The 14,474-nt window shown below is 28.5% G+C and overlaps 2 protein-coding genes across 3 annotated transcripts in view; one reads left to right on the forward strand and one right to left on the reverse strand.

Annotated features, from left to right (window-relative positions):
- The window catches only part of LOC126735622 (nephrin-like), a 1,136,035-nt gene that overhangs the window by 813,968 nt on the left and 307,593 nt on the right, over nucleotides 1-14,474 (reverse strand). The window lies entirely within an intron of this gene.
- The window catches only part of LOC126735626 (venom acid phosphatase Acph-1-like), a 67,140-nt gene that overhangs the window by 11,927 nt on the left and 40,739 nt on the right, over nucleotides 1-14,474 (forward strand). The window contains exons 1-3 of one of the 2 annotated variants that reach the window (XM_050439684.1): nucleotides 1,236-1,425; nucleotides 1,542-1,727; nucleotides 9,024-9,128. In XM_050439684.1, coding sequence (XP_050295641.1) covers nucleotides 1,575-1,727; nucleotides 9,024-9,128 — 258 coding nt within the window. In that variant the 5' untranslated portion in view covers nucleotides 1,236-1,425; nucleotides 1,542-1,574. Of the gene's footprint in view, nucleotides 1-1,235; nucleotides 1,426-1,541; nucleotides 1,728-9,023; nucleotides 9,129-14,474 lie in introns of those variants that run through there. The other variant, XM_050439685.1, reaches the window with a different exon arrangement.

The following is a 14,474-nucleotide window of genomic DNA, read 5'->3' on the forward strand; positions in this document are numbered from 1 at the left end:
AACGTTATTCCAAATTTTTCTTGTATAAAAGACTCTATAGCCTAAACTATGGATAAATCGTGTAAATTTAAGCCTAACAGCATGAAACAACGTTGTTACTGTCATGATCATGCAACGTTTTTCCATTTTGAAGTTCAAAAAAAGGTATATAGATTTTTGCTTCTCCTGAAAAGTTGAAACAATCTAAGTTACAACTTTGTAACTTAGATTGATTTTACAACTCGTTGTTCGAGTCGACTCTTCATTTATTTAAATTATAATATTAAATATAATGATTTTTTTAGGTTTTTAAGGTATATAATTTAAATTGCAAAATAATTAAATGTTATTTTACCTTACAAAAAAAATAGACATATATAGAAGTTTTATATGAAAGTTTAAAAAATGTAGACCAGTTCCTGATGAGGCTACTAACGTTCAAATTCAAAGTTTTACTGTCCAACGGGAAACATATTCTTATAATAAAACATTTATTGAAATATCGGCAGATAATATAATGAATTTGGTAGTGTAAGAAATAACAATATGAAATGCACTAAGTGGTGCAATATAAAACTAATAATAATAAATAATAAGTAACATATTAATTCTTATAGACTTACTTATATGTAGAATTTAAGTAAAAGCTTATCGAAAAGTATCCACATCATGTTCAACATAGTAATCACAACTGCTCTAAAGAACAGAAAGTATTTATAAACGTTGCGAAAGCACAGTTTTTTAATATTGCACTTAAAGTTGAAAATTGATGATAAGGATTAAACTTTAGTAGAAAGAACATTAAATAAATTAATAGCATTGTAACTAAAAGACTTTTAAACTATTTATATAAAACAAATGATTCAATGAACCAATATTATTGAATCTTCTAGTATAATAGTAAGTTCTTTGTATGCCAAATAATTATTGAGCTAGTAAAAATGTAATTAAAAATAAAATTTATTTAAAATCTTCTCGCCTAATCCAAATTTTATAATTTAATATCTTAAAAAAGATCTATACTAAACATTATTTTCTTAAAAAAAAATTACCTAATATGAAAAAACAGAAATAAACTTATCTTTTTTAATTAATCAAGAATTTTAAAAAGCTTTACGCGTATATCCTTATAAAAGATTTTGTTGGTTAAGATCAATTTTGAATATTGCATTAATCTAATCAAAATCTCCAGTATATAAACATTGTCAGAACATAAAATAAAGTGAATCCTTCACGTGAGTTGAACGTGAGGAAAGTAATAAAGTAATCTCGTGGCATTTTAAAGGTCTAATTAAAGAGACTGTATACTTTTATTGCAAGAAAGTATTAAAGATAAACCGCGCATTTTTTTACTTTGATGTAATAATAAGGACTTGAACAATTTACGTAAAGCTTTATATTATATGAATGGTGCAAATTAACAGGAACACAAATTTTATGATAAAGGTATAATGTAATATATGTACATATTCGAAATATAGATAGTAAATACTTTAAACTAATTATTTATACGTATTATCTGTATTGTATATAAATGTGTTTAACATTAGCTTATTTATTAGTAGGTTTAGGTTCGCCGAGGTTTTGTACTAGCTATGTTGAGTTACGGAGCTCTCGTTTCCATTATCTTAATACTAGCTCTTTCCGATGGATACATTTTAAATAAACATAGAAAGAATAAATTAAATGGATTGCATAAAAATGTTGAAACTTTAAGAGCTGAGTCTACTCTAGTCTTATCCCATGTAGTAAGTATTTTTTTTTTTAGAAAAATTATTATTTTTCGTTTTTAATATTGCATTTAAAATATAATTTGTGTTAAAGAAGTAACTTTTAAATAGTTCTGTCTAATAATATATTCTATTTTACCTTTTTTGAACATCACAATTTTAATTAGTTTCATATTTTTATTTAAAGTAGTATAATTTTTACGGATAATCTTTAAGACAAGAATGGTGCTGAAAATGTCGGGATTTCGACAAGTAAAGGAAATACAAAAATTATAGCATTATGGAAAATTGTCAAACTTTAGTGTCTCGCATTATGCTTAAGAGATATTAATAAAAGAGAAAAATATATGTAAAAGTGTTTTTGACTGAATTGCTTGATTCTGGTTATATTTTCAAACTAATTTTGAAAAAAATATTGATTTTTCATAATTTTGTGATGTAGTTTTATTTTATTACAAAGTCACACTTTAAACTTCCATTGGCATAGCGAAACTGTAAGAGGTACAAATTGTAAAAGTAAAAAAATATTATCTAACATCACACTTTTAAAATGCTTACATTTTTAAAAGTTTTTGTTTATGAATTAATTTTAAATTTCAATTACAATCCCTGCTTTAAAACTATTTATAAAATAAATAACTCATTATGACCTAAAAACTTCACCTAACTTTTTCTCTTCTTATGTCTTACAAAAAGTAAAAAACATTATTATTTAACTATTGAGAAGAAAAAATTATACACAATAAATATTACATCACTTTAAGATTTAAAAAATAAACTTCGTAGAGATTTTAAAATATTTAAGATTCTTCCCAATAAATTTTTATCACAAGTTTTAAACAAACAAAGAATTCTAATTATCTTTTTCAAAAATATCTTTTGAAATATACGATTTATTTGAAATTATTATATAAATATTTTAGACACTAGTCAAATTTTTTATTTTACTTACATATTTTTGGAAACATAACTTTATTTAACTCATTAGATCCCACGGTATCTTTTAGTCAAAAAAATAAAAAAATACACGTCATTGTGATAATATCTATATTCTTAACAAAACGATATATAAAACCTATATTCTAATTCTAAAGATAACTTAGGTATAGATATGTATTCAAATGAGTACAATGGTAACTTGGCAGACAAAACAAATTTTTTATTTTACAACAGAAAACTTATTTTAATGAGAGTGATACATTATAAAACAGGTTCGTTCCAAACAAAGTGTTACTTGACATTTTATGCAAACCCATCTAGCTCTTTGATGACACACAGTACACCTTAATTGCTTTTCCAGTTTGCGTGGGAAGTGACCACCTTCGTGTTGTCTAATCGTTTAAAGAAATTGAGCAGCAGGTCTCTGTTTCACAAACCGTGATTTGCCAAAGCAATTCAAGTAATGCAACACAATTTGTCTTTGGAATCCAAGCAAATCCATTTTCTCTGCTGAGGCTAATTGATAGTAATCTCCATGAATTTACAATTGACATATTCACCATATGGGTAAACAGGCACCACCACCACTTTTTACCGCGAATATTGATTCGGTAATTGCTGACTGCTTGGTCGTGTAGATCGACGCCTCCCATATGTTGGTTGTAAGTTTGAAATAAAAATGGCTGAGGAACATCAATTTTTTCTTTTGCAGCAGTTGACCAACGTTTGACTCTTGACAAAGGTTCAAATTTGTCATAATTTGTTGCTAAAGTTACAACGCTATTATCCTTTAACCTTACAAATAAAACATGAGAATCACTATCATACCTATATTCATAAGAACCACGTTCCTTTTTCTGAAATAGTTTGTTGTTCGTCAGTGGACATTTTTTGGTCCTATTTTCCCTAACAGTGCCTGTGGCCCTCTGGCCTTTTTCTCTAAGTGTTTTTAGAAGGTCAAAACTAGTAAAGTAGTTGTCAAAGAACAAAGTATAGTCCAAAGGGACTGCAATGTTTTCTAAGAGGTCAAATACTGCCGTTGATCCTAAGGGTAATTTTGAAGCTAAAGCGGGACTTGACGATTTGGCACCGCAATACGTATCAAAGGAATAACAATATCCTGTGCAGCTGGTCAACATCCAGTCCTTATAACCAAAACGGGTAGGCTTGCCTTTTATAAATTGTTTTGAGCGATGGTGCCCAAAATATTTCACCATAGCTTCATCTATTGAGAGCTCCTCGTGAAAGATGCCCCATTGCAAAAAATTTTGATTTAGAAGATCTACCAAAGGGCGCAATTTTGTTGGTTTATCATTCCGGTCCAAATTATTATTATTGGCCAAATGAATATATCTCTTTATATCTTGAAAACGATTTCTAGACATGGAATTTGCTATAAAGGGCACGCCAATGTCTTCATCAAGGCTCCAGTAGAGACGCTCACGAGAAAGCTTGTGATATCCAGTAAATAACAAAATTGCAAGTAACAATTTTATGTCGGCTCTAGAAACAAAAAAGGCATGATTATTTTTTTTGAGAGGAATATAAGTTTGTTTCATGTACAATATGGTCTACAATCTTGTCATCAAATATTTTTTCAAAGATTTCAATTGGAGTACAATCCTGTAAGTCGCTTTTGACTATTTCTAACCGATCAGCGGCCCCAGGCGTTGATGGTAAAGATATATCAATAATATTTTCAGTCCATCTGGGTTCACTGGATTTTTCTTTTTTTCGCAACGATTGACCAGCATCTTCTAGTTTGATAGCTGCAGAGCCTTTTAGTAGATTTTGGCTCAAAACAGATAACGGCATATCCGTTTCTTCATCACTTGTATCTTCATTCTCATCCACATAGTGTACCTCAATTTGACCTGGGATATCCCTAGGAAACTGGCTTACTTCATTCTAATCATCATCTATATCCTCTTCGTCAGTCTGACTGTTAGGATCAGGTGGTATTATAATGATATCAGCTGGAACGTTCTTTATTTGTGGAACAGATATCTTCTAGGGCAGCTCCAAGCCTTTGATACCTTTTACCATAAAAATTTGAGGTGGTAATTGGCACATAGGCATCGTCATCAAAATCCATTTTTTGTTATCAGTTCTAGCAATAAAAAAAATATTGTTAGGCGACAGAGCCAAAGACATATTTTCTATGTTTTTTTGTAAACAATTTATTAGACCATATTTTATCACATATAAATTTTTTAACTTTATAAAAATTAGGACACAAAACATTTTTCCTAAAATAGACACTGAGTGCCCACTGTACTCAAATAAGTACTGTAAGTTTCGGGGGGCCATTTTGTGACAACAGAATTGTAATATTAGTGGCTCACAAAAACAAATACGTTTTACGATCCCCTAAGACCATTATAATCAACAATGAAACCTAGTGATTTATCAAATGGTAACAAAAAACAATAACTTACGTTGGGCAGTCACAGGATTTTAACACTAGTTGGACACTGACTATCAAAATCAACAACGACAAAATTCTGCATCGCGATAACCACATTTTTAAACGTCTGCATGAAATTATACTTGTTTACAGATCCCTATATTTCACGAAAATTTCAAAATTCAAAAATAGATATCAGCAATTGGTCTTTTTGTTTACTCTACTCATATGAGTACAATGGGAACGAATGGGTTAAGTATAATATTTCAGTTTTTTAAAATCAATAAATTATTATTTTGAAAACAGTATACACAAAAAATATTATATAAAATATATTCATTTCGTTTAGGTCTTATGAAAAGTAAGAAATATTTATATTTAACTATACAAAAAAAACTTGCATGCAAAATAAACATTGCAATCACCTCAAGTAAAAAGTAAAATTGTTATATGAGTTTTGAAGATATTTAAGATTTCTTCCAACAAATTCTTATCACAAGTTTTATACCTAATACAAGCAAAGAATATCTGATGGCTAGATCTCATTCAACCTGTATATACTGTTACTAAAGTACTAAAAGTATTACCATCTTAACTTCCAAACAATCCATAAAGAGTATCAAAGTTTATTAGGAACCCGAAAATAACTGAAGTTTTTTTAGAATTTGAGTAAATAATCTTGACAAAACCATATTAATCAAAAATTTAAGAATGAGCAAATAGTTGTTTAAAAAATTAATTGAAGTATTAATGATATTTTGTATTTAAGGTGGGTTTATGTTCGAAATAAAATATATTAAGAAATAATATTGTTATCAAGTGTAAACAATGTACACTTGATAACGTTTGGAGATACACACTAACCGAAACGTGCTGAATTTAAAACTAAAGGCATTGCAAGTTCAAAGATTCAGTTATTAACACTGTACCAATGTCTACCATCTCCAAAACTATAATTTAGTATATTATTTATACAGTGTGGTGACTTTAACTGGAATAAATTGAGTTAAAACTAATCAAAATTTATCTCGCAAAATTCCTGAGACCCGTCGATTTTTGTTTATTTTTTTTCACATTTCAAGATTGTTTTTGTATTTTTTCACCTACAGGGGGAGTTCAAATTAACCCCAACTTTTTTTTTCAAATGGAAAGCCACTTTTTTTAAAGGAGAAATACGAAAAAAAAAATAAAAACCATTAAATTATTAAAAGTTGCGTTTAATGTATAAGATGCTCAAAATGAGCACCATTTACTTGTCGGAAAAGCCCAAGACGATAATAAAATTCGTTTCTGACATTTTCTAACAATTCTGGAGATATTTGTCGGATTTCTTGCCCAATACGTTCTTTGAGTTCGTCTAGGTTTCCTGGTTTGCTCATATAAATTTAACTTTTCAAATGTCCCCACAGAAAAAAATCAAGTGGGGTGAGATCGGGAGAACGTGCCGGCCACTCGATTGCACCCCTTCTACCAATCCATCTGTTTGGAAAATTGTCATCTAAATACTGCCGTACATTACAGGCATAAAGTGCATCATACAAGTCTGGATCGAACTGACTCGGATATAAGGCACGTAAGACTGGAACTTGTTCATGTTCAAGAAATTCTCCAGTTAAAGTATCATTAAACAATATGGGCCCTCTAACTTGCCTGCCAATTATGCCAGCCCAAACATTAGTTTTCTGGGGATATTATGTAGTAGTTTGCCTTACCCAGTGTGGGTTTTTGTCAGACCAGTAGCGACAGTTATGCTTATTAACATGGCCATTTAGAATAAATGTAGCCTCATCAGAAAAAAGGTTCGATTTTACTAACCGTACCTTGGTTAATAGGTGGCAAATCTGGATACTTCTGCCTGAATAAGTGGACAACCTCTAGCTGAGTACGACTTCTGTCCCCATAACCAAAGATCATTAAGATTTCAATCTTGTGGGATTCGGATAAATAAGGCATTTTTTCAATATAAGTTAACTTATTTAACAATTGGTTGAAATTCACTTTAACAGTGACACTACAACAATGTCAGGAAATGTCTCGATACCAATAAAATAAATAAACACGCCAAAAAGTTACCAACACAAAATATTTCGAGACTTTTAATAATTTAATGGTTTTTATTTATTTTTCGTATTTCTCCTTTAGATAATCACAAAAGTAAATAGGGCAATTTAATCAGGAAAAAGGGGCTCTTTTCAATGAGAGTTTAAAAAAAGTGGCTTTCCATTTGAAAAAAAAAAGTTTGGGTTAATTTGAACCCCCCCTGTAGGTAAAAAATACAAAAATTATCTTGAAATGTAAAAAAAAAATAAACAAAAATCGACGAGTCTCAGGAATTTTGCGAGATAAAATTTGATTATATTTAACTGAATTTATTCCAGTTAAAGTCACCACACTGTATATGTATATTTTTATTAGTAATTTAGTATATTATTTAGTAATACGCTCTGCAATATTTATATTTAAAGTTTTTCTTCACCTTATATAATTGAGCCACTAGGGGCGTCTGAATATAAGTAATGACTTTGTAGAAAGAAAAAGAAAATAATGGTTTCTTTGGATTTTTTTTGCTGAAATAAATTAGCATTTTTGATGATGCACTAAGCTGGACAAAAGGGCCACCTTTTCTTATAAAGCCAAAAGGTAAATTGAATTTTAGTAATACCTTCCAGTACAGTTTTTAAAAAAAAAATCATTACTTTCTGCAACTTTTATTGAAAATACCCTTAGGTAGGGAATAAAACTTCTTCATTACAAGAGCTGTATTTTATTTATAGACTTTTAACATATTTTTTTAAATCCCTATTTTGAAAATTGCTAAAATTTTCCATGGTAGTATTTAAGTCTTAAAATTCTCAATTCCTGCAATATTAGAAAATTTTGTAATAAATAAAATCAAAATTTACTCTTAAAGTTGGATAATATTTGTTAGTTTTATTAAAAAAAGTGATAATGAGAGATTTATCTCTTATCACCACTTTTAATTTTATTTGCATTAGTTACATCAAAAAAGGATATACAAAATATTGGAATACAAAAATTGCTATCTAAAGTTATTTTGTTAATTTTCTTTTTTTTTTTAATAGCAGTCAAAAATTTTATTAAATCTACGATATTAGATAATGATGAATATTCCAATTATAATCTTTTTAACTAATATGAATTCATTAGTGCAGCTATATTTAAACAAAATTATTTTTATTTTTTTTAACTCAATGACCTTAAAATCTTTTTGAATTTAAGAAAAATTTAATAATTTTTTCGGTCAAATTTTTTAGATCGATCTCACGGACTACAATAGAATTAGTTAGTAAGAATAAACTATAAAGGTACTTTTAACTTTCCTAATTTTTATTTTTATTATTTTTTTTATTTCGTAGTATAGTTTTTATTTTGTAAAAAAATATATTTTAAAGCTTCTTTAAAATATATTTTTTTAATATATTTTAAAGAAGCTTAAATAGATAGCTCTTAAATAGATTAATTTGCAAATAAATATTCAGATTGTAAAACTATAGAGTAACATAAAGTCATTTTAAAACTGGAATAAAAAGGGTTATAAGTTAATTTATATTACATCTTATAAAATGTAATAAATCACCTTTAAACCTGTAAATTTTTAACAAAAATTACTTGATAGTTATATAGAATAATTTAAAATTTTATTAAAACTCCAAACAATAAAATATTCTATAACAGTTGTCATGCAGAAGCTTCTCGAAATCAAAATTATCTCCGCGTTTAAAACGGTCCCTTTATACATTAAAAGTAAATTAAGAAATGACATCGTTAGGAACTCTAGAAATATAAAAATATGAAAATGAAAAAGATAAAATATTATTATTGAGATTTTTTGTAATGATCATAAATCATTTATATTTTGAAGATAAAAACGTTCTTGAAATATTCTCTAATTGTATTTATTTACATTTATCTATTCAATTATTAATTTACATTTTATTACTTTTTAGCTTTTTAGACACGGAAATCGCACACCTGAACTCTCAGAACTTTATCCTAAGGATCCCTGGTTAAATTATACATACTTTCCACTTCAACATGGTCAGTTAACTAATGTAAGTATTTGGCTTTTTAAACAGGAAAAATTTTCCGTTACTTTAAAACTATGAAAATTATTACAGTTCATCAGCTTAATACCACCCAATTCAAGTTAAATTTTATTTCAATAATATTAAATTATTGTAACTGCACTTAGATTTGGACAATAGTTAGTAACACTTTTACCCTAAAAATGTTATGTTAAACATACACTCTCCTTAATCTTAACCTTAATCTACAAAACTTTTTTATGATTGTCAGTAATTTCGAATAAAAGTAACTAACATTTTTTTAATACTTTGATTAAGGGTTAAAGCTTCTTGTTTCTGCTTGAGTGTTCTCTTTATACTAGTATTTCCTAATACACTTAAATAAAAAAAAATACAATTTTAAGAAGATGGCGTTTATCCCATGAGAGTATTCGACTATAAAATAGATTTGTATAGTTTTTACTATTTCTTACCCATTCCTTTTCTAATTGTATAAGAATCACCTTATTATTGCTCTTAAACTTGCTTTAATAAATAATCATTTTGTTTCATTCATAAGAACTAGATATCATGTAAAATACATGCCAGAACTCCCTTAAAAAGCAATAATAAATATTTAATAAATTATATTTTACATAAGTGAAACATTTTATTTTAATTAGCAAATATTTATGACAAAATCATTTTCATTAATTGAATTATATGTGCTATTTATCGTAAATTTAAAATAAAATATTTAGTGCACTTAAGTTGTAAATTCTAACTTAAAAAAAGCCGTGGGAAATTTGAATTATCTTTTTTTAAACATATATTTGAAAGGTATATAATGGAAATAAAAATACATATAATGGAAAGTAAAACCCTCTTTACAATAATTATCTTAAAAAAAGATATTAGTTATTAATATTTTAATGGATTAGAAATATATATTGATAAAAATTGTTCCAAAATTGCCTCATTTATAATAATAACTTTCACAGGAAATTTATTACTTATATAGATCTTCCCTTGTGTAAATTATATTGAATTATCGAAAAAAAGTGCCGCATCTTCCTACATCAGTATAAATTTACGTTCATTATCTTGCCAGGTAATGTTTGTTTATAAAAAAATATATTAAATTTTCATCCATTTCGTTGAGGAATTAAATTTTTAAAATAAGTACTTTAAATTAGCTAATTGGGCAACGCACATTATTTTAACTAAAAATTATGAATATCATTTACTATTTAAGCCAGAAAATAATAATAATATGTGTGAAAATAATAAGTGTTAAGCCTAATACACTTAACACTAAACCATGCATTGAAAACTCATGTAAAATTTAAAGCAAAGGAAATATTTAATATAAGAACACAAGAAAGCCTTACAATAGAAACGCTTAAGCGTTAAAACAGTACTTGATTTACTATCACATTATTTTGAAATTTTGATTTTTATTTCATTACTTGTGTATTGATTTCATTATTTGTGTACATATTTACGATTTTTGAGTTATAAACCAAATTTCTGTTTTTTTTTTAATAAACTAAAAAAACTGCCTTTTTTTAGCGTTTAAAAATTATATAATAGTATGCACTTTTTCGAATAAATACGGAAATACATGACAATTTTTTAAAATTAAAGGCATAATTTGATAGTAGACCATTAATAACAATAATAAACAATGGATAGGTACATATTTCTAACAAAGAATTTGATACCTAGCAAATAGGTCTTTTATAAAAGAATTTTCTAAATACAAAAGTCTTTTTATAACATTAAGTTCTACAAATATAGCATAAAGTAACAATATAACAAACACAATAAAAACACTTTATTAAAAAAAAACTTGATTTTCAAAATAATGGCTAATGCCAAATTAGTACATCTTTGTAATTTTTTAAATTCAAAATAAGCATTAGTCTCTAAGCTTTTATGATGTTTATCTCTAAGTTCTGCCGTTGTATCGTTATATAAATGCTTCCATTTGCATATAGCTCCATAAAAGAAGATTTAGAACTGATTGATCTGGAGGTCGTGAAGGCAATCTAACAGGTTCGTTAGTACCTATTTATTTTTCAGGAAAGTTTTTATCAAAAAATTATGATTTTATCAAGAAAATGACCTTAAGACTATTGTTATTGTCTTTGTCACCAAGTTCTTCCAATATTTGCAGTATGGGGATAAAACCTATAAAAATTAAATACCTTTCGTATTGATTCACGAGATGATCCAGTTGCTACAGCTACTCGACAAACAATTAAATTAATTATGTATGTATCTATAGGTATGTACTTATAGTATAAGTTACTTTAAAAGTAAATTCTGTGATAATAAAATGCAAATATTAACGTTTTTTCGCCAAAAAAACCATAGTAAATAAACTAATACATAATATCTGCCGGCTTGACATGTTTAGAATTCTTAAGAGACATACCAGCATATCGGTAGCCCTCATTTTAGACATTTAATTAAATATTAATAAAAAAAATTTTAAATATATTTTCATTTACTGTTTTCCTTAACAAACAGAGAAAAATTTCCTAAAATATGACTATTTCTATGGTATTATTATAAAGCATTTTGTAAGAGCTTCAAGATGATGTATGATGACTCTATTTCAGAATTTAGAGGCGTATTTCAGCATGTCTAGAGGTTGCTGATAGGGGTGAGAAAATATGCTAGTTTCTGTCATCCGTTCATTTTGCAAAAACTTTTTTTACCGTTTTCTTATTCAGTTTTTCTTTCCTAATATATAACTCTGTATAACATAGAGAAAACATCAGAGTGTCAACTATGGATTTCTGAGATCTCCCGTTCTACTAAGAAATTAAGTAGAGCTGCTATGTTGATATATATTGATTGTTCAAGTAGCAAGACATTATACCTAAGGAATCATTACTAAAGCCAATATGTTCTAAAGTTACACTTAGTAAAATGTAAATTCTGTCAAATACTTGTGTGTAGTCAAAAAAAAACAATAAAGTAAGCTTTCTCATTTTACTTGCAAGGATTATGTAATTTGTGGCTGAGAGCAAAGTTGTTGAGTATCTCTATATCCAAATTAATTTACGGGCAGACTAAAATAGTTATCCAAATATACCTTCATCGTGACTGAAAGAATCTTCTTAAAGCCCTTAGAATAATTTGGAAATATGCAAATGCTAATGAGTTAATACAAGATAAATTTTTTTTCTGTACCTATTGTACAGAATGCTTTATTTTAATTTATGCCTAAATTTAAATAAAGCAACTATATTATATTATTTTGCTTTTAGTCTGGTCTTCGCTGCTTCAACCAATGGTTTTATCAGAGTTTGCTTTTAGATTTTGCGCACGTGTTGCTATAATATTAATATTATAGTTGGTAATAAGTATGAATAATATACGCTCCAAAATTATGAATGGATTAGGACTATTATCAGTACTGTGAATATTTTTGATATCGGCAGTTGTGAGTTGAGTGTCTAGTTAATCAATAAAAACATTTAGCATATTCTGAACTAAATTGGATCTATCTATTTTAAATTCCAGTATGATAATATTATTATGTCTAACTGTTAAGTTAATGTTACTTTTAAATTTATTTCTTAAAATAGGTTCTTGCTATACAGGGTGTTTCGATACTATTGTGCCAAAATGTAAGGGTGGGCAGTTGTCTTTAAAACAAATGTTTTTTTACTTCTTAAACCATAGGCGCATGCGCCTTGTTTTAGTTCTAATTGGTATCACACGAAAAAAGTCTAACATATGTATGCATATACATTAATCGCTGCATGCCGGACACTCATTAAAAGTCATTAATAGAGAATTTTACACTGGCTGAATTAGCAGACCGACACATGGCTTGCCTTGCGCTGCTGATGGAAACGGAAGACGCGCGTTGCGGATTTACCAAGAATGCGTTCCGCAGCGGCGCTTACCAAGTCGGGAACTATTTGCACGTTTGCATACAAGTTTGCGATAGACCGGATCATTACGAGTAAGATTTGTTAATAAAGTCTTATTCGTTTGGATTGTTTAAGGCAACGAAACATTTAATTTGCAGAAGCCTCATAATGCGGGGGGAAGACCACACCTAGTGTGTGTACGAGGCATGAAACAGAAATTCTTAGCGCAAATTGACAAATCCGCTTGCATAAGTAGCCAAGCTGTAGCCATGTTCGGGAATAGAAGGTTTTACATGAATAACTGCATCCATTTCATTTTCAAAAGGTGCACGCACTTCTGCCTGAGGATTATTCCCGTCGAGTAGAATCCCAATGGTTTTTACAACAAACGAGGCACGACACCAAATTTCTGTCCTTAGTGATGTTTACGGATGATGCCGCCTTTATCCGCGAAGGGACAGCCGCAACAGCCACTTTTGAGCTGACGAGAGCCCCCATGCTATGCCTCTGCGTGGTTTTTAATAAAAATTTATGGCGAATGTTTGGGCAGGACTTATTCATAATACTCTGGTTGGCCCGTGTCTCTTGCCACCATAACTAAATAAAGAAATTTACTTAACATTTCTGAAAAAAATGGTTCCCGAATGCACCAAATGCATGGCTTCCATGTTCACCAGACCTGACTGCATGCAACTTCTTTTTATGGGGTCGCAGCAAAAAGTTTATGTAAGACACTCCAGTTCAAACAATGGAAGAGTTAGTAGGAAAAAAAATTCGGATATTCCGGAAGTTTTTTAATGCGTGCACAAAAAATTGGTACGACACTGTCACGTTTGCATTAAACCGCGTGGTCGGAATTTCGAACACCTTTTAAATTAATACATGTTTTTTTTTTAATAAACTCTCCCAAATATTCCTTGTATTTTTATGTCATTTCCAAACACGTTTCTTCAAGCCCGAGGTTGGATATCACTGCGCGGATCTTAATGCGCTATTATCACTGATAACATGCGTCTGTGGGTTAATAAGTAAAAAACATTTGTTTTGGCGAGATTTACCCATACTTACATTTTGGCACAATAGTTTCAGAATACCCCGTATAAATATTACGAAATTAAGAATTTCCTGCTAAAAGTTGTTTTATTAAACGGCATTAGTTGGTGCCGTTGGTTTGCGCTAAGTTCTATAAGTAACTAAAATCTGCCAGATCTAATGAGAATATTTAATATTTATTTTAATTCTTTTATCAACCCAAAAATAAAAGTATATATTCTTAGATTTTATATTGTAAGATATTACTAGAGAGGTTTGCCAAACTATAAAATTTAGACTGTAATACTATTTAAAAGGTAAATTTAAAAACAAAATAAGCAAATTCATATTTCATATCTCCTTATCTACGAAATAGGAGTATTTAGAGGAGCCTATCTATGGTATTTGTTGCGTTTTGTAAATTTTTGTGTAAATTACACAAAAATTTGTGTAAATTACTTTTGTTAAA

This window comes from Anthonomus grandis, chromosome 4 (assembly GCF_022605725.1).
Source record: "Anthonomus grandis grandis chromosome 4, icAntGran1.3, whole genome shotgun sequence".
NCBI lineage: Eukaryota > Metazoa > Arthropoda > Insecta > Coleoptera > Curculionidae > Anthonomus > Anthonomus grandis.